The 25363-nt window shown below is 36.1% G+C and overlaps 1 protein-coding gene and 1 pseudogene across 1 annotated transcript; both read right to left on the bottom strand.

The window, feature by feature from the left end:
• Positions 1–73: 73 nt before the first annotated feature.
• sla2a (Src like adaptor 2a) lies at positions 74–4143 on the bottom strand. The gene is made up of 8 exons (XM_026275670.1): positions 3608–4143; positions 3082–3206; positions 2827–2932; positions 2657–2743; positions 2233–2336; positions 1501–1647; positions 1216–1345; positions 74–1112 (listed from the first exon to the last, which is right to left on the bottom strand). The coding sequence occupies exons 2-8, from the start codon at positions 3158–3160 to the stop codon at positions 995–997; spliced, it is 771 nt and encodes a 256-aa protein (XP_026131455.1). The 5' UTR covers positions 3161–3206; positions 3608–4143; the 3' UTR covers positions 74–994.
• Positions 4144–4270: 127 nt separating this feature from the next.
• The window catches only part of LOC113111168 (protein NDRG3-like), a 34788-nt pseudogene continuing 13695 nt past the window's right edge, over positions 4271–25363 (bottom strand).

Here is a 25363-nt window from a genome sequence, read left to right on the forward strand (position 1 = left end):
AGTAGACGACGACATGCGCTGGGAGCTCAAATCCATTTATTATTTGAATAAAAATACAATGGGCCTATTACAATTTTACATGAATGTACAAATATACATAATAAAATCAGTTTTTTTTCTTTTATAAAAACAGCTTTTTTAATACATACGTTGCAGACAGCTGAAAAGACACAGGAATATAGGAAACGTTTAAATCAAAATCAACATCTGTTGACCCTCCTTCTAAAAGATAATTTAGCATTTCAACATAATAGCACATTTTTAAACTAAATGTTGAGATTTAACGTTGAATGTCGTTAAAAAGAAAGAGGCCAGTGGACTACCATTTTGTGACAACAGAATTTACCATAAACTAAATATAATGTCATAAATTAGGCTTTGATTCCATTATTTCATAATACAGAGACAGCTGCCTTATTTTCTCCACATTTAAAGGGACTATATAATTATAGTAGTTTTTTTTTTTTAATTAAAGTCTCATATTAATCATGATGACAAAACATTTATGTCAGTTTTCACCTAGGCCTAAAAGGCAGATTAAAAAGTTGAGCCCCATTTTGACTAAATAAATGACACATTATTAAAACTGTAGATTTCAAAATATTGTTATATTAAATGAAAATGAAAATTAAATGCATTTAAAACATTTTATCTAGCAATTTTCCCCCCACAATTTTATTTACATAATTATGTTGCAAAGTTATATAAAATTTTGTTACTTTGTTTGTATTGTTAATTTTTTTTTCCGTTGGGTCCTACTGACCAACTGAGGAATTTATTCTGTAGTTTCCCAAGGTAATGCATCCTGTACACTATGACAGACACAAAACATAACTATAACATGAAAAACAATCATTAAACAATAAGCAAAACATCATTAATCCTGCACGACACTGGGAATGTTCATGTAATGTGGTCAAAATGCCCACCAAATCCCCAAAACATCTTTAACTTAACTTCATCAGAGTCTTACAACTCTGTCCTGTGTTGGATGTCACTCAGTCCAACTAGACTCCTCTGTGACATAAAGATATGCTTTCATAGTCTCTCTTAGTCCTTCACTGAGCAGACTCTCCTGATCGGTTCCCTTTACCTGCCTTTGAATCATTGACCTGATGATAAACAAAAAAGTCATTTCATAGAAGAGCTCAAATAAGCATCATACTAAATTCTAAAGACTGGAAAGTGTGATCCAAATATAAAAACCGAACATACCTGGACAAATCTCTCCAGTTAAGATTAGACCTCTGGACTGATATTGGCGAGGGTCTATGGGTTCCAGCTCTGCTGGAGTCATGAGGTATGCAAGGTTCAGTCAGCTGACAGTACATACCATTAGAAGACCCTGGAAATGGAAGAAATGAATTAAGCGTTTCTTCTCTCTGATTTATTTTAACATCCAGATGTTATTTTAAACCTCATTAAAATGCAATGGACTGTCTTTTGAAGGTGGAATAGGACTAATATTAAAATAACAGCACCATTGACATTTGAGCTTACGTGAGTAATAGTCCACCAACTGTGTGAGAGTGGAGAAGAAGTGGCTCTGGTGGATGTAGAACCAGCCGTTGTGGAGCTGATGGATTCTGTAGTGCTTTACATTGTGCAGATGGCCTCTATCTTGTCGTATGGAAAGTGAGTAAGAACCTGCAATCAAGGCAATGCATTTGTTAAGGTTAAAGCAACTGTATGTAGTTTTGTATATTTAAGAGCCACCAACAGTTAAGTATGTGTTAAGTGGAATTCACTGTGGTAAATTGGATGGCGCACGTGCATTTGTAGCTGAGCCTTTTCATACTGGCTCAACAAACTCCCAAAATAGATGTTCACACGTTATTGAGTAAGTATAGAGACATATTTAATTTTTGACAGGCTGTGAAGTATGTAAGTACAGTGCATTCTGTACTGTTTTTTGACAAAGCCTATACTGATTGTTCATCTGGTGAAACTTTCAGTAGACAAAACACGGTAAAAGTGTTTTACATGATCATTACATGAGAACATTTTCACAGTGCGTGCCTGTAAATGTCTGTATCTGTGAACATATTCCTCCAGGCCTAATTTTGATAGCCTGATTAGGTCATTAGAAATGTGCCATTTTGAAACCGATATATCAAGGTAAAAAATTAAATAAAAGACATATTGTTACTTAGTCGCTTTAAGAAATAAACATAATTTTTAATACAACAGAGGGCAATCAACAAATTAGCTACTTTTGGGGTGCAGACTAACCAGGGCATGACTGGCTTTCCCGAATTAAAAAACATCCAGAGTAGTTTGGAGGCAGCATAAGAAGTTGTTCTGCATTTCTCCTTGTGATCCCTTCAAACAGCCACCTTTATTCAAATAGATAAAACCCAGAAAAGTTATTAAAGGACATAATTACATAATTTCCTAAAATCTGTCAATCATCAGTGATCATAAGGTATCATATGATTCAATTCAGTCCCTAATTATGATCTGATGACATCACATAATGCTCTGTCTCTGCATATGTTTTCTCTTTTCACCATTTTTATTGATTAACATAATAACAGAAAAAAGGTAAGGGGAGAGATGATTCAGATCTCTCATGAGTGTAAAAAGTCAAAAAATGCACTTATTTCCTTTTGTAACTTTGTAAAAAAAAAAAAAAAAAAGTTTGAACATGACTGACCGATAACGCACTTTGGAAACGTAGGTGTGAGGAATGAAAAACTCTGTGCCAGTTGTTGTAGAATAAACCATCAACATGTCATCATCTCTGCGACAGAAGCAAACCCATTACAAACCCTGCATTCACTGTAGCTAACACTTACATAATTTCATGAAATAATCTTTACTTACTCTGATATAATGTTCAGTCTGTCTCCTAAAAATATAGTGTGTTCATCAGACCTGTGGGGTGGAAAGTTACACAAGGCCACTGCCATGTGCATGTGATTTCCTGATGCTAAAGTAAAACAGACACAGGTGAGGGCTAATTATACACAAGCTAGATGTGAATGTGTCATTTATTTGTCATCTAACAACAGTCATAATAAATTACGCTGAGTAAAGATGTTTGTAAATGGAAGTTTAATTGCAGGATCATGCCCATACATTCATCAGACATCAAGACGGGGTCTTCCAGTCTGTGAACAGAAGATCGACGCCAAGGTCTGCTTGTTAGACAACCCATGCTTATTTTATCACCATGTCTGATGCATTTATGCACAGAAGCCCACCTGAAAACACAACAGAAGATACAACCCTGTATTGTCAAAAAGCTTGTGTGTGTGTTTGTGTGTGTGTAAGGTTTTTGGGCTTTTACATACAAGCTAAAGCCATAAAGAAACAACACATACCTTCTGGAAAATAAACCACAAAAACAATTAATAATCGTATAAAATAAAGAATAAAATAAACAAAAAATAAAGCTGCATATCCAAGTAAGAATCGAAAACAACACGCAGCATAGCAGAAAAATAGAATAAATGAAAAATAAAATCAAAATGAAAGTATAATAAAAATATATTTCTTCTATAAAACATTTAAAAATTAATAAATAAAATAAAAAATCTTTCTTAAAGAGATCCTAAACATTTATCCAGACCATAGCTACACACAAAAATAAATAAATACTTACTAAACTCAGTTTATTCCATTTCATCTCGTTCTGCAAATATGCTGAAATTATACGTTGATTTTCTTGGCCAACAATATGCAGTATAAGCCGTATAAAATAGCATCCACTTATAGACCCCAACACTAGAGAATGCACAACAGAGCTGATGCGACCTTCATCTTCTGTTGTGCGTGTGAATTGATGTGTGTGATCTGTTGAGTAGGAGTTGTGGTGAACAAACCAATATGCAAATGAAATTTCCTGTGTTATTAGACTTTTCAAAATCCACAATCCTTCTATAGTCAGAATTAAACTGCTATGTGCAAGAAGCAGCTCATTCAATTAAAATACATTTCACTGAATGGATATGGATACATAGATTATAGTGCATGTGAAAGGTAAGCATATGCCATTTCAGTCACAATGTTCTAATGCTTTCTTAGACTAATGTGCACCTTCGATTATTTTAAGAGGGTGTTAAAAATACTCCAACCACAACCTGAGGATAAGGGGTGCTCGACATGAGTGTCAAAAAAGTAAATATGTGGTTGGAAACTTTGCAACTCGATCTTCAATCTTCTTTACCGTTGAGAAATTATTTCTTCAGTGATTCTGAAAATAATAGTACTATTTTGAAAGCAACTTTTAATATTTAAAGGGGGGAAAAATGCACAAACAGTCTTATTTTCCATGATCTAACTTTATTTAGTAATTGAGAATCAGTGAATAGTGACTTTAGCAGACACCATTTCATCTTGTCTTCATGTTTATGAAAGCTGTCATTCCATGTGTACATTAATTTATGTTTTAATTCAGAATAATTATGTTACAAATGGTAAGGGAGTAAATATACAAAAGAAAAACAAGATTTAAGACATACTTAGTCCTTGCTACTTTTGTTTTGCATGTTTAAAAGAGCGATGGCCTAATGTAAGAATTAGTGTAAAAGAAACAAATATAAAAATGAAAATAAAAAATGATATTCCACTTCTTTTGTCTGATGAGTCATCCAAAGTCTTCAAAAGCATTGATCACCTAATAGCTGACGACTTTTAGTATAACCTATCAGAGTTTTTAACATAAATACAACAAAAGTCAGTTCTTACACATTCATTACATTCATAGGATGAACAGAAAAGTGGATTCAGTGACAGAACACGACAGGCATTTAAAGCACAGTTAAACAATATCACAGAGTGTAGCAAGATAAGAGCACAGGAGAGGTCACAGGTCACACCATAAAACAAAAACTACAATTTTAATGCATTTACTTTTAATTTAAATGAGAGTGGAACCTTTTCACTTGAACAATCATGCAATGCTAACAAATATAAAAAAGGGCAAAAAAAGCCTGGTGGAAGACCTTTCATGTGTAAATATATATTAGTCTTTCATTTTATCTGCTTTTATGACTTAAAATTTTACTAGTGTATATTAATATGTATATACTCAATGTGCATACCTTCAGTATGTCATACATTTCATTCAAGCCTCCCCTGCCTCACTATTAAAGGCTTTAGAAACACGTGGGAATCTGACACGAACAACAGGAGGTGAGGGGTGTAGTGACAGCAGACAGCAGACTGTGAGCCTTGGGCTTTAGCAGGACACCTCCATCGTTTGTGGCCTGGCCTGGTTGTCCAGGACTCCAGAGTTGGCCCCGTCCAGAGGGCCGTTAAGGTTGCGGTTGCGTGAGCCGTCCGTGGATGTGATGCCGGATGAGGAGGATCGGGACCGAGACAGACGGGTCATGCCAGCCGCTGGTACTGTGAGATGAGAGAGAGAGATATGAAAATGTGATTATTGCAGTCTTCATTATAATCTGGGGCGGCAAGCAAAACGAAAGAACAAGCATCATGCAAGAGGAAACCAAACCGAGAAGGTAATAATAGATAATCACAAATTCGTCTCGTGTCTGCCTACACAGAGTATAAATGTGCACACAGATGCATTTCTGACAAAATTTAGACCTAACGGAAAAAAAAGCTAAGACACATACATGCTTACCTAAAAGACTACACATACATTTTAGAAAAAATGTGTAAAATAAACAGCAAAAATTATTAATAATAAATTATGTAAAAACAATAATAAATGATAAATTCTAATATAAATAAAAAATTAAATAAAGCCACATTCAAAGCAACATTAAAAAAACTTGTACAAATTAATTAATAAATAAAACATGGTCTATATATCATACAAAACGTCTGCTGAAAAACTTTTTAGTTTTTAGTAATTGTAGTGACAGACCGATTGTTGACTTGGCCATGTAACAGTGATATTGTATCACTATATAGACCTGTTTTAAAATCTAAAAACAGTTTCTTTAATGTAAATTAGGCATATGTTTTAAACAAAAAATTACATTTTCAATAAAATACAAGTGTATCAGGTATTTACCACCCAACTTCTAGATATTTGCAAAGGCCAATGAAAAACCCATATCGGTCAAGCACTAAATATTACTGTCAAATATCTACATGCGGACATGTCTAAACACAATAACTGAGGTGAGCCATGCAAGCATGTGCAGTATACATCAGTCAAATCACATCCCAGGTACCTGATTCAGAGCTCAGATGGCTGAGCAAAACATGAGGAACTGTTTGCAAAAGTTGAAGGGAAACATAGAAATGAGAAAAATAAGATCTCTGTACAGCACAGATTTTTGGCATTTCATGGAAATGCTTTCAGTGAAAACAGGTCAGATACTTTTCAGAAACTTTAGTCTGGCACGTCTGTGTTTTAAAATGTAACCCTGCAAGTTACGACCTCGGCCCTACTAATCGCAGCTATAATTCTTGCATGTGTCTACAGCTTTTAATGGCTTCTCTGAAGGGGTTGAAAAATTGCAAATCCTTTCCTGACATTTAACCACCTGACCTGCATTATTGGCTCTTCACCTATAGAGGGAATCAAGAAGCAAAAAAACATTCTTTTATGTATCCTTAGATGATTATGGATATTTTTGGCACCCAAGCTAATTAAAGAAGTCTCATAAATGTCTATTTATTTTAATCCTCTTCTCTTTGTCTGAGACCTCCAGATAAAACTGAACTTTCAATTTATATATTTACACTGGGAGGTAAAGTTACACTGGAGTCCACTGAGTTCTAACAGACCCATAAAGCGAGAGTGAGTTTAGAGGGGGGTAATTAAGAATGAATGGGGGAAAGTCACGTGAGAGGACTCTGTGTCTGTGACCAATATTTACAGAGCTTTGATAACTGATGATCCAAAAATTTTTTAAATAGTTAACATATGTCCTAACTGACACAGAGGAATGCAAACTTTTGACCAATTAGAGGACAGTTTTGATCACATGTGACTTGCATAAACAGTCTGGTACACTTCGCAGTGTTGCCTTGTGAAAGTGCACCGAACCAAGAAGAATACCCAAAATTGTAAAAAAAATTAGAGTCCCTTGTTTTGGAACAAAGCAGACAATCTACAGATCTGAAAAAGCCCTTGGATTCCTCATGACATGACCTCTTTGGAAACTCTATAGAGCTTTAATGGCTAAATTCAAAAGCCTGCGATGAATGTTACAAGCATTATGCTCTTAAAAAGTAACTGTTTTGGTCTGACTTCTGACGTGATGTAAATTCCTGTCTGACTGGAACAAGGACTATACAACAGTGCAGAAATGAAACTGCAAGTATCTTTGGAGAGGGAGGTACAGGGTCAGAGAGAGGGTGACATATTTTCACACAGAGCACTGGCAGCACATTGAGCGCTTTACTGGAGCGCCAAAACCTGTCAACAAATATGTGAGGAGGGCTCATTCAGAGCACATTGTGATGTCGCGCACGTCTGTAGTTTGGAAGGAAATCGAATCAAAACACAGTGTGTGGGAAGACTCGCGGAGCTGTGTGTGGCAAAAAGAAAGAAAAAACAAACCAACCAACCAAAGACAAACTCCCTGAGCCGGATTTGTCTTTATAAAAGATGCCCATTAGTCATAGTTTGGTGCCGAATTGCTAATTAGCATAGACTAGCCTCTGAAAAACCCAGATGCATGTTTATGGAGAAAGCTGACCCAGATTACACAGCAGATTCAACAAATATCTGCAGACAGATTCACAGGCTAAAAGTGTCCAACTTTGAGGTAAACTGACAAAAATACTCACTGTATCCCATTCCCTGTACAAAGTATTTGAAGGCTTCGGCCAGCTTTCCAGGCTGTTGGGAGATTAGAGGTCATTTACACTGGTTTACACTTTCATATCACACTATGCATATATTGGTAAAGATAAAAAGTAAGTGTACATGTGTTTAATACGCTGTTGAACATCAAGAAATAAAGATGGAACAAGACTAACCTGAACAACCTGAGGCAGACCGCCACAGTCAGCCATCTAACAGAAGTGAGATGACACAAATAATGTATAGTGAGAAAGAGACAGAAATAGATACAGATTCAGGGTTGTGCTAAATATCAATGTCATATTACCTTCAACAAAGTGGTCTTTGTTGGATTTAACCTAGAGTTGCATTCAACCTGTAATGTGAAATATTAAACAGAATTAAAATAGTGAAGGGCAGAGCAACAAAAACCAAAATGACCCTGTACTTAGAAACTTACCACAGCCTCAACAGCAGGGGAAGTGTCTCCAACCACCAGAAGAGCAGAGCATCTGTACAGGGACAGGCAGTGATCAAAAACAATACACTATATATATACATATATATATATACATACAAATAAACTAATAAATCTTACGTCAGTGTTTTCACTGTATTCTCATTGAGTCCAACAACTGGCCTTTCGATTCCAAGATCTTGACGCCTGTTATAACCAAATACCTAATTTAGAAGGTTTTTTCAGCACAGGTAATAATCAATATATACATTTTTATAATGAAATGTCCCTTACGCATTGTATGAGCCACAGAAGAGGGCCAGGTTGTCCTGGTTGATGTCCTGGGCAATGTGCAGGCGGTACGTCTGAATCAGTTCTTGGTTGTCAGTCAGCTCCTCCTAATTGATCAGAATAACAACAGAAAAACATTCTGTTTAATGAGAAATAAAAGCCAGCTGGCTTTCATGGTGCTCACAAAGCATTATGGGATTGACTGATGTAAAGTCAAAGGGGTTTACTCACAGTGCTGAAGTGATGAGCCATCACAATGTCCACTAGATTGCTAGTCCACCCAGTGAGCTAGAAGGAAATCAGAATAATAATATTAATGTGGTTAATACCATTACATGAATCAATAAACCTTAGCTAGAATCCTTCTCTGTTTGGTCAAATTGTTTACTCACTTTAGAAGCAGCCCAGTCTATCCAGCCCTCAGCGCAGGGGTCCACATCGATCAAAACCAGCCCCTCCACTAGGGACGGCTGATTGAGCTGCAGACAGAGAAAAAGGTTTCGTTTTTAATGAGGATATCATGGGGAGAGGTTTAAAAATGCATGCAGTCACGGCAGAAGCAGCAGCTGGACTCAAAGCATCTCCCTTTAGCACCTACTGCTGCTGCGGTCTGGCACTCGCATTAATCTTATAGTGTGTCAAACATATGCTTCGAGGATGAGAGAGCAAGGCACAGAAAATGACAAAGGGCACTTAGCAGTGAGTAAATGAGAAAAGAGAAGGGGTATATTACGGGTTACCTTGCATAAAAAGGAACGCTGAATATATTAAGCTTTTGAGTGTGTCAAGAGATATTTTGACTTTGATCAATAGCCTCAGATGCTTGAGGCTGCAGTGCATGCAGTATAATAACAGTTCTGCATTCACAGCCTCTGGGGGCAATGCAGTTTTGCGGCACTATTTTGACCGAGTTCTGAATAGGGCAGTTGGTGGGATGATATAAACATATATGATATAGCTGTTTGATATAGGCCATGTACACAAATATGCACCATTTTAGTGGTTTTATTGTTTACTAAAACTCTAGAAAATTTACATAATAAATGTTGCATTGGTAACCTGCTGAAATACAATAAGTTTGAATTAAGTACTAACAGTGGAAATAAAAAACAAATCAAGCAAAACAGAAATGTAAAAAAAATTTACGTAATAAAGACTAAAACTAAAAACTGCAACTGGAAAAAGCTAAAGTTTACAATTAAGATTTGTAAAAAAAAAATGTATTTTTGTAATTTAAATAAGATGAATTCAGCTATTATAAAATTAAAACCAAATTGTTTGTTATAAAGTTTTTCTATATAAATAAAGTTTTTTATACATTTATAAAAAGTTTTTTTTAAGTAATCATTTAATTAAAAAATATTTATTTACACTTTCAAAAATGTTATAAAAAATATTTGTAATGGGCTGGGGAAAAGTACATTTTAAACTTGACCTGTGAATTTTTGTTGAGCCCTGCAGAGGTACCTAATTTGCAAACTGTAACTTTACAGTCACATTAAGTAGTTATTATTTCTTCTTCGCTAACAGCAAATGGGTTAAACTGTTGGCATCCTTGCACCTTGTTTACAACAGAGACGCCAAAATGTTGCTATGGTTTTACCGATGGGTTTTGGAGGGAATTCGGTATTCTGTAAACACACAGAATGCTAATTTAGGTGATTCAGTCCCGTTAAAAAAGAAAGAAAGAATGAATGAGACAGACACAGAGAGATGCAAAGTCAATGGTTTAAGATAACAAAATTAAAGTTATGCAAAATGAAAAGCTGAAAAATGTCGGAGAACTCACAGCAAAGCGGGTTAAGATGTACGCTCCTGCTCCCACACCAATGCCAATCACACTGTTCACCCTGCAAACGGAAGCACAACCACATCCTATGTCACTTTTAACCACTGCAATATTTAGTCAGAGAAATACTCTAATTGAATCCATCAATGACAAACTGCAATTGTGTGCAGTTCTGCCAGGCTGAGTCTTACAGATGCAGTGATGTCCCGTTCCTGAACGGACAGACCTCACTGATTGATGGTGTAGAGTGTAATATATTACTAATGGACTGTCTTGACTTTGTTACTCACTTTAGCTGAGTCAGGACTGAGGGCAACATCTCTGCCAGCTCATCCATGGTGGGGTACTGGTACCTAAAGATCAACAGATATCAAATATCAAACACAAATCACAGCATTTAGACTATCCCATGAGGCCACGGGAGTGGATTTGTGAATGGCAGTGAAGTGATGATTGGTCACACGACAATGACATCATGGAGACTGTGGTACATCTTGACTGCATTCATAGCACACACATTTATACTATATTTATACTATACTTTTTAACAGTGGCAAAGTAATTACTTGTACTTCTTTTGGATGAGTATGCGATTTCGGATTCAGTCAATATGTTAAATGACAATGCTGCTTCATGGGCTGAGAGTAGGGGTGGGCGATATCTCGATATTTAAAATATATCGAGATATTTTTTAAACACGATATGGATTTTGACATATCGTATATATCGATATATTGTTTATATTCTGATTCCGCCACTTTGCTTGTTTGCCTTCCCTGTGCTGTGCTCGCCCCCGCTCGCTCGCCCCCCGCCTCCTTGCTTTTGTCCCCTCTTACCTTGCGTGTAGAGAACTAGTCAAAAAAAAACAAAGACAACTGGCTCCATTATATGGAGATACTTCAGTTTTAAGGCGTAGGGCGAACGGCAGGCAGATGTCTACTGTAGGGCCTAATGAAACGCGGACGGAATCGCGGAATCCAGTCATAAAAATGGAATTTACAGTTTAACGCGGAATGTCACGGAATTGGTCAAATTTTAAATGAATTAATCAAAAGTCGGTCATGCACTTACATCAAATCGCGAAATGGACTAATATCTGCAAATATTAACCCGGAAAAGTCTATTTAAATATGAATCCTGCATGTTCTGCGTGTCTGTGTCAACGAATGGAGCAGAAGCGCGTCTTCATTCATTAAACACGGAAGCTCGCATAACGCTCGCGCTGATTTCATTGTCTTTCCTCTCTCTAAATAAAGACGTGAACACATGAGGAACATATCCAGAACTGCACTGAGAGTCACTTCATGAGCATCTGACCGTTTGATTTGAGTAAGACTAGCTCATATCACATCATAGACTGTGGTATCACATACACAGAACTGTAAAGGTAAACCCGTCAAAATAAAAGTATTTGACAGAAATCTATTACTATTGTACAGCAGAATGTAGATAGCCCACTACTACTACTATTAAAATGAAACGAACATAATTTTATAAGGAATAATCACACAACATTTCTCCCATGTTTTATTTTTAATAGTAAATCCCCTTTGTTTACCAAAAAATAAAGTTTGCTTAATTTTAAATAATTAAAAGATAAATTAAATGAATGTTTTATGCCTTCATGTGATAATCAGAAAAATGTAAATACACAGAATTTCTGAAGGGAAAAAAAACATTTCACATAAGGCTATTTTAAGAATTGTTTTTAACTAATTAAGTTGTTTTTATGCATTTAAATAATTGCACATGCTAAAACACAGAATTAGGTAACAATAAAACATATGGTGAAGAAAAAAATAAAATGTTTCATAGGCCCCTTAACATGTAATATTTGCCATATTTGTTTTTGCAGTAGTTTTTTGGGGGTTATTTTTCCTGTAAAGATATCGAGATATATATCGTATATCGAGATATAGCAAAATATATCGAGATATATTTTTTGCTCCATATCGCCCAGCCCTAGCTGAGAGTACGTGTCACTCACCCTGTGGGAAAGGGGGGTGCTCCCTCCTGCTGGCCAGGGGCGTCCACGTGCACAACGGCAAAGTGCTGAGTGATCTCCATCATGTCCTCAAAGTTGAACAGTGTGTTGAAGCAGGACTTGTCTGAAAACCAAGCAAACACCGTCACCATCATCATACTCAAGTATAAAACTGATCTGTTGTTTCATTTTTCCACATACGGTTGAGGCCGATGTCATGATAGGTCAGAATGACGGGACAGTTGCCTTTAGGGCTTCCACTCATGGTCACATGGAGCACACCGTAGGGCGTCTCAATGTCATGCTCCTGAAACAAAGAACAACAGTCCAAATACACAAATATTGACAAAATCTTTCCACAAAACCTCCTCAATTTGCCAGAAATGCTTGAGGATTTTCTATGCTACTTAGTGAGTGAAATGTTGGTTCTGCTGCTTTAAGGCAGCATGTATTTGTGTAGTAAGCAATATCTCTCCCATGAGGCGACTCACGCAGATGGCTGCAGGATCAACAGAAAGATCTAGAGGGAAAGCCAAGCAGCTGCACAGAGTCACGATTCAGTTCCACCACACATCAGTGCTCTTGTATTATGCTTTACAAATGCTTTTTCAGTGCATTCTAAAATGATTTGGGTGGATGGTTAATATAAAGAATCCCTGGGCATTCAAATACCAATTAAAGACTAGAATTAAAAGTTAGTGAACTAACTTTGATGTTGGCTTGGCCATCTTGGCCATGGAGCAAAAGAGCCAAAGTACTTGTGTGCCCAACATTGAGTTGCCCCGCTGCAAAATTAATACACATAATAATGCCATAAAAAATACACCTGCAACAGTCTTTTTCCATGCTCCCTTGCTGTTTTCTTTTTTTAATAAAAAGCCTGGGCTATGATAACAGCTATGACAGGGTTGTCTAGCTGGATGTGAAATAAGTCATGCCTATTTTTCTCGTGTATGTATTTCACAGTCCTGCCACCGTTGCGTTGTGGGCAACGACACACAAGATTACTGAAACAATGCATTTTAAATCAAGGAGATCATAAGGGGTCCAAGCACAATGGTTTGTATAGATGATGCAGTTACACACTGTTTAAAATTGTTTAATTTGTACTGTATGTTCATTCTATTTATTTATTTGTGCTATTTACATAATGTTTACTTTTTTTAAGTTTGTTTTTGTTAATGTAAAATAGCACTGCATAGTCTTCACTGTAAGATAAAATACACAATCAAACCAAAATGTATTCAGACACCTTCAACATTTCTCACATAATCACAGTTTATTTGCTGTAGTTTAGAAACTGGTAATAATATATGACAATAACTCAGAACAAATTCATCTTGATAATTTCGGATAACTTTGATAAAAAGATATGTAATGGAATCAACCAAAACTTCAGACTGTCAGTATGACAATATTTACACAACTATCAATACTTTGTTGAACAGTTACCAAGCAAGAAATGCTTAATTTGGTTCAGTCTGTGGTGTGAAAAGGTTGCATTAACAATTAAAGAAAGAAACACTTAAGCAAAACATGGGCAGGTCCTTAATTATTATTTTTTTAAATCAATTTCACTGGTAGCCTACTGTATGAAGAATTAGTGGGTATAATATTTCACAGATCACTATTTTGCCATACTCACTTACATAAATGAACTAGTGGCCTGCACCCACTAGTAAAACAATTCTATCTTATTTTTGGATTGACTTTGGATAAATTCTTGTACTACAAGGTAATTCAGTCAAGAGCAGTGAGTGATTTACTTTCATTTTCATACATTAAAGACTCTGACAGCAGAGCTAGTAAATTAGGCGCGGTCCCTTTAAGAGACAAACGCATCCATTATGATGATACACATCCGATTTTTTTTTTGCAAATCTTTACTTTCACTTAAGACATAACCACATACTTATTCGAACACACTTTCCAACACGGGTATTTCGACATATTTTGTATGTATTTGTTGTCGGTACAAAAGCAAGAAGACTTTGAGACGCGTCTCTGCTTGCTCCCTGAACAACACCGCGCTGCTGAATTGAGCTCTTTTGCTTTTCGCTCTTTTTTCTGTTTATTTAAACTGCGATTTGAATTTGTTCGTTCAGGTCCAGGAGGAAGTGAACGTCCTGAACGACAGCTCTGTTCAGTGTTGCTGTCCCTGTCCGCGATACGCGCGGCTCTCTCTCGTGCACACGCGCCATCAGCTGCTCAGTTCAGTTTCCCGCAGCGCGGGGCTGAAGCCAACTTGATGTGTTGAATGCTCGGAGCACGTTATAAAACGTATTCTTAAAATACACATTTCTGTTTTAATAAATGGTCATATTAAATCATAGCATAACACATAAGTAGGTACAAAAATAATCAGTGATGCATGCGACCCTTTTGGTCTCCGTGTAGCTCCCTGCTTTACCATGTTATGCAACGCTGAGCAATTGCTGCGACGTTAAGCCTGACAGAGAAATCTCACAAGCACATATAAACACTCATTTTCATATGTGTAATATATTCTTCTAATTGTTTTGTGCCGTTTCGCTGCAGTGTTTTAATGTGAAAGGCTGTAAATGTGTAGGCTACTTCAAGTGTTCAGAGAAATACATCGCGAGCTCATCTGTGACGTTCAGCATGATGATTCAGTTAGAAACCAGCTAAGACCAGCGTGACAGTGGCCAAAACTACTTTAAAACCATATAATATATTATTCTAATTGTTTTGTGCCGTTTCGCTGCAGTGTTTTAATGCGAAAGGCTGTAAATTCTCTGTGGACTTCAAGTGTTCAGAGAAATACATCGCCAGCTCGCGGACATTTGGCTGCCGCGAATATATCATGTTATTACTTTAAACAGTTCAGAAACATCTGAATTTAGCTCTTGGTGTGTTCTAACGTGTGGATTGCGTGCAATCGCCGTTTTAAAAGGTCTTAAATTAGAATGAATTCGCTCGTTGTGAGCTCCGTGGAGACAGACTGAGCTGAGCAGCAGTGATTCTTCTCTCATCTTTCTGACTGCTCTCTGCCCAGAAATAAATTATTAATGAGCCCTGACCCCTGTAATAATCAGATATGTTGGTTTAGCTTGTCAGTTTGAGGGAAATTGTATTATTTACTTGGTATTTTTAACCGGTTTAAAAGTGAAACGAAACCCGAAACCCGACTCCTCCCTTTAATCTCGGTTATTGCAACTAGGGGCGCAATTTTTCTCAGATAATGTAAGTCTATGGGTAATGTATTTTGACATTTAAAAATTAATAAAAAAAAAACTTTAAGTCTGATCAGTCTGAAAAGATATAGCACACACCACCGCTCTATCCCGCAGGTTTCTGCCGAGTTTGGGGCTTGTGGCTTTAAAGCCCTAGGAGGAGTAGCGTTCAGAATTTCTGTCAGAAAAATAATAAGAAGAAAAAGAAGAAGTTTAAATAGCATAACAGTATGTTGGCTTGTTGCCAAGCCAACATAATTAGTGAAAACATCATGATTAATATTCATTGCCTAGATTAACACTATTGACTATGCAAGTCATCTAAATCAAGAGCTCTGATGCTCTAATACAGTGGTTCCCCATCCTGGTCCTGGAGAACCCCCAACACTGCACACTTTTGGTGTCTCTCTTATCTGACACACATTTGAGGTCTTGGGAGTCTTCACTACACAGTTGAATCAGGTGTGTTTCAGTAGGGAGACATCTAAAATGTGCAGTGTTAAGGGTTCTTCAGGACCAGGATTGGGAACCGCTGCTCTAATATAAACATACAAAAATGCTGAAAGGATGAACCATTGACTTGTTATACTTTAATTACACTCCAGCCATGACCCACCCCAAACTGTTTAGGAAGAAATCCAAAATCCATTATACATCCTTCCAACAGCCCAATAAGTACAGCAATATTGTAGTTTTCTATCCTGCCATTAAGTATAAAAGCAAACAAACATACTCTGTACACCATTTAAAAGTTTGAACTCAGTAAAAATTAGGTTTAAAAAAAGAAATGCAAGAATGCATTAAATTGACCAAAACACACAATAATGACATTTATAATACTACAAAATATTTTTTTTTATTATAAATGCTATAAATGATTATTTTAAATAAATCCTGTCTGTCTAACCTTTCTGTACAAAGAATTCCATAACAATAATCACGGTTTCAACAAAAATATTTAGCTACACAACTTTTTATTTTTTATTTTTCTTTTATCATTGATAATAATAAGAAAAGTTACCCGAGCACCAAACCAGCATATTAGAATGATTTCTGATGGAATACATTGCTTACTTTATATTATTTTGTATACACACACATATACATACATACATACATATATGTTGATATGTATAAAAAATGGTAATTTTAATTTTATTAAAAAAATGGTAATGTCTGTGATAAGATGACCTCTAAACAGAAATACGTCCTCTGATAAAACTAACAATGCTAATGACGTGGATAGCGTCCAGAATCATCACAGGGAGTGGCTGCAGAACTGTGGAGAGGTACAATACCATCATCCTGACCATATGGTATGACTTTGCAGAACTGTAACAGACTGCAGCCATCGTGAAAGATACAGAGTGTGCTTTTCAATCAGAGCAAAGCCCTGAGTCTAAACAGTTACTGAACTAAGTCATATTGCACATACACACACAATAATAATAATAAAAAGCAAAATGTCTGAAACCACCAGTTACAATTTAATTGGCTGGCTTCAACTCTTGAGAGGTTAATAGCTATTCATTTTTTTTTTATTATTATTGATTTATTTATTTAGTATCACAATTTGTACTGACAGAAATTCTCATTAAATTCTATACATTTTCAGACATTTTTACAGTTTTTACATTTTTACAGTTTTAAGTCCATCTATTGTTTGAAGTAATATATTTCAAATAACCCCACCACTAGATGAAATGTAAAAACAAAGCAAACGGATTAGTCACTTTTCATATCAGACAGGTGATCTCTTCCAACTGTCTATCCAGAAAAGATGCTAATTGGCTTAAATCAAAATTCTGGCTTTGCAAGATGGTGCCTTTCCTTGTCATATGATTCTTTAAACCCAATTGGCCAAAACCAAGTCATATTCCTAAGAAAGCAGAGATACCTCTACAAGCGGAGAGATTCCTTTAAGCAGAACTAATGGAGAGATTAATAACACACACAAAGGGCACAGGGACAGAAAGTCTGAGATCAATATCTTCTGACATAAAATTGTAATTAGGTTAATGTTTTAATTCACTCTACATATTAACAGAGAGATTGGGTTGTTGTCAAATGGGAACACTAGGAATGTAGTCTTGTGTTGAGGGAAGCCAACTACAGTCTAGGTGACCCTGGGTGGAGGCTCATGTTCAGTGATGTATTTACTGACGTCACAAAAAGATGGAGTGTGTATAAAAATATATATAGACATGTAAGTGGGCACTTGTGTGAAAGAGAGAATTGTGCACATTACATCTTCTTCTGCATCAATAATAGAATGAGTCACATCAGAGGGACACACAGAGTCCTGAGATTAGAAAAATTAGCCTCTGTTCTGAAGCTCTTTATGTGAAGTCTCATAATTATGAAAGGCTATTCTTTGATAATATGGGCCGCTCATATGTTAAATTTGGCATGAAAATGGAAATGCATCTCATTTTGAAATGCAAATTAATCCAAGCATATGTTTTGCTTTAAAAAGATTATCTTTATTTTTAATTAAGAAGAAGAAGTCATAATTGGATCTTCCGATGAAAAGGGCAGACTTCTCTATGTAAACCAGACTTAATTTAATCATTTATTCCAGTTAAACTCTGCAGCTATCTTAATGTCTGCAATTTGCATTTAGTTCAATAAAGAATATAGAACGTATATCTGATTCACTGATATATTAGTAACTATATGGAAGAGAATCTCTGTTACTACTTACGTTTTATCACAACTTTAACATTGACACAATTTAGATATATATGTAAAATGAACGAGAAAACAAACCAAAAATACTGATGACTCATCCTGCACTGCACAGAATTTGTCTAATCAAATGCTATCTGGAGAGTATCACACTTCTTATTACCACCTGCAATTTACTAGCAAGTAGCAAATTAAATATCTCTGATATAACTAAAATTTGGCATTCATTAAATATGTCCCATTCAGACATCAATGCATCAATACCAAATACATCTATATGGGAAAATAAAACTGTGTCAAATGATTTTATGGTCTTAAATATAATACTTGTATCTCTGTACAGGAATAGATAAAAATGGGCACCATAGTTGAGTCTGGCATACTTAATGAATGAATGACTGGCTGGTGTGGGACTTTAAAAATGGTTGCTTTGGAACAAATCCGAAGCTCTTGAGGACATGAATGATCAAGGACAGAGAGTGGGAGACTCTGAAATCTAGCATTAAAAAAAAAATCTCCTGTTCGCTCTGCCAAACACATTCACAATCTTCTAGACACACACAAATTTACACTCTGCATATGGGTCTAGAAAGTGTGAGAGAGTCTGGAAAGAGGAGCAGAATAGGAATGAGCCTGAAAAAAGAAGACTAAAACAGTGATTGGCCATCATTAGTCCTGATTAGGTCAACAATCGGCTGTAGAAGCTGAACTAAACTCTAAAAAGTACTCATTGCAAACCATAAACACCTTAAAATATGATCCAATATCAAACGCTTGCATCATCTTTCTCTTTGTGCTCTTCAAATCAGAAAATCAGACTAGGGAGCACTTTAATATCACTTTAATATCTACAAACTGCTTTATCACAATCAAAATATGCTGATCAACCAGCATAGTCTTGGTGAAAACCAAAGTCATGGCTGGTTTGGCTAGTAAAGAAGCCTGGTCTTTTCAACTGGTTAAAGATGTTTCTTACACCCAAACAGTACTATAACAACCACTGACATTATGCAAATTATTTTGGATAAATATGGGTTTTTAAATGGTTGATTCGGAAATAATTATATCTAGTACTCTCGTATCCTGACCATGTGGTTATATCCTTGTGTGCAGACCTTCAAACATGGGGAAAGGACAATCAAAGCAGCTTTCTCTTGAGAAACAGAGGCTAAGCCAAGGTGAATGAATGACTACAAGCCAACAGTCTCAGCCTTTATCACCCCCCACCCCTGCTCACGCTTCCTAGCTAATAGCATCAATCACACACCACAAGCCTGGGGGCCATTACACAGCACAAACTTGATGGCAGATCTATATTACACATGCACACACATATATGCTAATGCCAAACATCCATACTAAAAAACACACACAATATATACTCACTACCACACCCAGCCAGTAACGCTAATGATTCTAAGTGCTCTAAATGTCCTTGATTTGCTTGACCTATTAGACCGCTTGATGATCATTGGGATGTGTGCCATATTTAAAAGATTGATAATTCCTTGTGTTCACTTATATATCATTTTAGTATACATCCTGAACTGAAGATCTTTGTAACTAACAGTTTAGTCCCATATAGGTTTAATCTGTGGTAGGTAAACAAGCTGAGAGGTGCATGACTCGCATGACTAATGCACGAAAACACATCCCTCATTGAAAAAAAAAAAAAAATCACATTTGCTGGCTCACACATCAATCATGACATGCATGCACATGCAAGAAATTCAACGCTAAAACACTCTGAAATCAGGAGTCAGAAATCAGTCTCAGCTTTCAGCTGTAACTGTCTCACTTACACACACACACACACACTCTCTCACACACACACACACACTCTCACACACACACATTCACACACTCACCACTGCATCTCCAGTGCATACATTATGCTCCACATCCAGAACGGTTGACATGTTTCCACACACGAGACAGTGACAGCTTCAGAGGAGACAGGAAGAGATGGGAGGATCCACGAGAGAAACACAGAGCGGCTGAAGGAGGGATGAAGGGGAACAGACAGGGAGAGCAGTAGCTAGGCAGAGATCCAAGAGGGAGGGGAGACAGAAGAGGAGTGAGAGATAAATGAAGAGAGGAGGTATGTTTTCAGCGAGAGAGAGAGAGAGAGAGAGAGAGAGAGAGAGAGAGAGGGAGAGATGGTTGAGATACAGATAGAGTGACGAGGAGAAAGAAGTGACTGCGGTTTGTGCTGGGGAGGGAGTGCTTGCTCATGCATACGGCAGCACTGAAAGAGCCCCGCTGTGATTGGACGAGAGGGAGTCAGGTGGGCGGGAGGTGGCAGGAGCAGGGATGAGAGGGTGGGGCAGACATAGAGAGAGCAAGGAAGGAATGATGCTCTCCACTGCACTTTATTACTTGTTTTTGGGTGGGGTCAACCGGTTCACTTCTCAGATTCAGCGAGAGAAGAGGTGCAGAGAGATTTGCGAATCAAATGATTTGGATTATTGATCAATAAATGATTGATGATTATTGATTATATTAATTCTATTTAGTCATAGTAGTGTTTCTCAACTGGTTTCCCCTAAGGACATATTTGATTTTATAAAAAAAAAAAAAAAAGATTATTATACACAATTATGCAAAATGTCCTTAAAATTTTATATTTATTTTACCTTAGCACATGGTTGTTTTCAAGATTTTCCAGGATTTCAGTATTTGGATAAAATGAATTCAACTAATTTCTACAAAATTACAAATTAATTTGTGCTAAGCAAATGTAAGCAAACACCATGTATTGAAATATACTATACTAATATTATTTATATATATATATATATATATATATATATATATATATATATATATATATATATATATATATATATATATTTAAAAAACACAAGAAGAACTAAACTTTTATCACTTTTCTTGGATTTACAGTAATATTTATTTCTTCATTTTCTACCATTGCAGTAAATTACCACGGTTGCAGAAAATTACAAGAGTTTGCACGTCTGTAACCCAGCAGAGGTGAAGTATGATATATTTTGCACAATCTCTCTATAGCTCTTGGTCTCTGATAGGTTATTGATCTGGCTTGCCTCCATTTATCAGTAGATGAGGCTGAAACAATGTTTTTCATTCAACAAGCCTCTTTGCCATTCCTCGGGGCCACCATAGACAAACACAATCTGAGAAGCACACAACTGGAGCTGGCAAAGGAATTCAGCATTTGTGGATTGGAATACAACACTGTGTTTATAAAGGTATGTAAAGTGTTTTGTTTTTATGTATCAGGCAATCAGCTAAAATCCATTGTTCAGATAACTTGTACTGCATATACAAGTACTACAATATACAGATAAAGTACCCAAAGGTTTAGAAGCAACATGGTTTTATTACTTATTGATGGACCTGCAGCTTCAGCAATAAATCAGATTGTGTTAGTCACTCTGTCCATCTGAGCGAGCGAGTCTTGTGGAGCGTGCTGTACCAGAGTGACCTTCAGGCAAGCATGTACAGACCAGAGGGCAAAGCAGACAGACACAACTCCTGAGGCCTGTCAAGAGACTGACTACCAAGAAACTCAACAATATATGCTTTATTATATAAACAAAACTGACAAAGTAAAGAGAGGTCAATATGATTGCAGGAATTTGGGTTACATTTTTACATCACTATTATGGCGGAGACTGAGAGAAGGTCACTAAGAACTGGAGATCAGAGATTAAATCATGCTCTAAAAAAACCTTTTCTCCTGGGAAGTGGTTTGTTGTGGTTTGAGATTATTTTGAATGCTATCTAATGATATAATGAGACTGTATTGGAGGATATGTATCAAGGATATGGCTTTGCTTACTCTGCGTCCCTGATGCCCTCTACAGGATGAAGTTGTCTCTGAATAATGACGAACCTGTAGTGATGACTTGCAGTATTCACACAGATGCTTTAGCTATTTCTATTGGCTTAAAGCTTAAGGAAAAACAGGGTCTCCAACAGGGGCCTTTTATATAAAACACACACACACACACACACACACAAACGTTTAGACGTGTCATACCCATGTCATTATATAGAGTTGTGTCCTGAAATGTCACAAAAACAAGAGCACACACATATAGTGCTTAATTATGTTTGTTATGGTTCATCTACACCAGTATGTGTAAGTTCTTCAGTCACAGTAGCACTTCTAAAGCTAAAATAAAATTATTTTAGGGATTTATGGATTCAAAGATAGATCGCACAATAGTTTTGTTAAAATCACGTCTTTGTGAACAACTAGAAACTATTTGGAAGTCAATAGCAACAGAGACTGTGGAAAGGTACAGAAAAATAATGGCAGCTAGAATGCAAGCTGTTATCAAAGAAAATATTTAACATTTTTAGGGTTATTCTGTGTGAATAAAGAGTATTTAGTTGTTTCTCTTTGTTATTTGCCTAATAAATGACAATACAATTTTTAAACAAATCTTTGAAAAATTCCTGAAATATTTGTTTTCTCTATTTATGATGACAGGTGGGCTAATAAATTTGTTAAGTACTGTACACACATACACCCCTACCCCCACATCCCTAACAAAAAGCACAAAGAAAAATTAAAAAATATATATTTATATGAATATGAAAATTCATTTAAAATCCAAAGAAAAATCTTTATATATATATATACCTACACACACACACACACACACACATTTCTTTAAAAAAAAAACTGCATTTCTTTCATTATCACAGTTTTAACATATAATAAATAATATTGTTTGAATTTATTTTTTTTTTTTTTATAGATTTAGACTGGATGTTTGTTAAGTATAAATCTGCTGGATCTATACAAAAAGGGGTTAAGAAGTTAGAAAAAAAAGTAGAAATGTAAAATGTTGAAATTTATAACATTTGGGACATAAAAGTTAGGTGTAATAAAAATTAAAGTAAACAAAAAAGTATAAAATGCTAAATTGTCTCCTTCCTAATTTTTTTAACGAAATGCTTTGTACAAAGCCATGTCAGATAGAATTGAGAAACATAAGCTTTTTCCATAACAAATATTCAACCTGACTTGTTAAAATTTCACTATAAAACTATAAGCCCTGGCAAATCATTTATTCTATTAAAAGGACAACAGATTATTTCCCTTTTATCTACTGGCTTTTATGCACCACTTTTTGGATGGTGGCCTGAGAGACAGTCTGCATTACCTCTGTTAACCAGCAGAGAGCAGTCACACCTTAAACCTGATCCACCTCGAGCACATACAGTATATGTGTTCTGCAGCACTCAGTCAGTGCTAGAGGGATTGGATTGGCTGGCCTGGTGTCAGCCCATCGTTGGACTTACACTTAATGTGTGTGAGCTCCTGTACAGAGGCTTGCTGAGTAAGGAAAACTAAAGTCACTATATAACGTAAAGCAGGTCATGCGTGAGTCTCAGCCTGATCACGTCACCAGCTGCAGGTGCTATATTTAGCTCATCTGAGACCCCTGCACTGAAAAAGGAGAATGTGATTCACAAAGAATGGTTTTCTCACTGCTAAACAGACATCAGTTATGAAACATCAGTTATTAACTAAAAATGTGTGTTGGTGTGCGTGTGTGTGTGTGTGTGTATGTACAGTATTTCTCAAGATGTCAATCATACCATCCATAACTCAATAGAATGGATAATCAGTTTGGATAATTCTAATATGTTTTACAGGAAGATTCATTAAATCTAGAGTACATTCTTAAGCTACAACATCAGAATCATCGTATTTCCTCTTAAATTGATTTATTTCAAGTAAACAAAATCAGTTTGTGGATATTTGAGCTGATTTACAGAGTCCTGGAGAGATAAAGTTTGAGCACACAGTAACATCAAATCACATTCCCTATTCATGATACCATATTTTCAGACTTATCTCAACATCAGAATGTGTTTTTCCCAAAATAACTCCTTTGATACTAAAATATGAAGGCTTAACAAGAACCTAAAATACTCATATCAAACCACTTGACGTTTAGCACACACAAAACTTTAATGAACGTTTAAGAATAACTCATTTTATCTCATCCAATCATGAAATATTTATAAGTCTTTTCTTACCTGACAGTCAAAGTCTTGGAAGTTTTGAGAATTCTGTAGGAGAGTGAGATGATATTTGATTATTCTACTGACTTGCAAGAAAATGTCTAACAATGTTACATTTTTATCAAATCATCAATTATTCTCTATTCAGCTTCTGCTGCTCTTTATCCTGACACCACTAGGTGGAGTGAGAGGTCAGGGTGTCACTCCAATTCAATCATTTAAGGAATGATTCACCCAAAAAAGAAACCAGAAGAAAAATAAAAATATGTTATATTAAATTTCCAACCATTATTTTAAAAGAAACGATAAAAGTGAAAAAAAAAGGTGAGTGTAATGTGTCAAATTTGGTGGATTTTAACATTTTATTATTATTACTATTTTTAAAACCTCTTACACACAGGACTCTGTCTGGAAACTCACTGCTATAAGCTTCAGCTCATTCATTAGTTCCAAGGAAGAGGAAGCCAGTCATAAAACGTTTGTCCCTCACCTTGTGGATCATACTGGCAGCCTTACTCAATGCTAATGGGTGTATAGCCTTTACATTTCTATTTTTAGTGTTTCTGATATATGGATGCTGTGTGGTAAAGAAGGATGGCAAGACTGAAACTGACAAACCCTGCGGATCCCATGATGCTAATTCTTGCCAACAGGGGCTGAAAGAGGAATAATAATTACTCTGGAGAAGACTGAAATATCTTTTATTGTGCAGAATTGTTTTGCACCTCAACTCCACCAATCTTATCTTTTTTTACTCCTGTCCTTTCAATTTCGTTCTCTTACAATCATTTCAATAATATTCCACCCCATCCACTTCTTTTCCATCTCCATTAATTTTCTCTTTCTACACTAACTCCCACACAAATTATTCAGTTCGATTAAGTAAAGACAGACACAGGGGTGAAAAGGAACTTCGGATAGAGAAACTCAGATTTCAAACACGAGGAGCCATGGAGGGTATACATGTGTGAGAGTGTTTTCATGTGGCATATATGTATAACATGAGTTCTGATTTTTACGTTCTCTTACTGGTGTATAAATCTTTACATAATCAAGCCCCTGGTTATCTCTCAGAGTTGTTGAGATTTTTATATTCCCACCAGAAGTCTTAGATGCAATGATCAGAATCTCTTTCTAGTCCCTCAGTCCAGACTTAAACATAGAGGGGATCAAGCTTTTTCTGTGGTTGGGCTTCGGTTATGGAACAATCTGCTGCTTG

The sequence above is a fragment of the Carassius auratus genome, chromosome 11 (assembly GCF_003368295.1).
Source record: "Carassius auratus strain Wakin chromosome 11, ASM336829v1, whole genome shotgun sequence".
Taxonomy (NCBI): domain Eukaryota; kingdom Metazoa; phylum Chordata; class Actinopteri; order Cypriniformes; family Cyprinidae; genus Carassius; species Carassius auratus.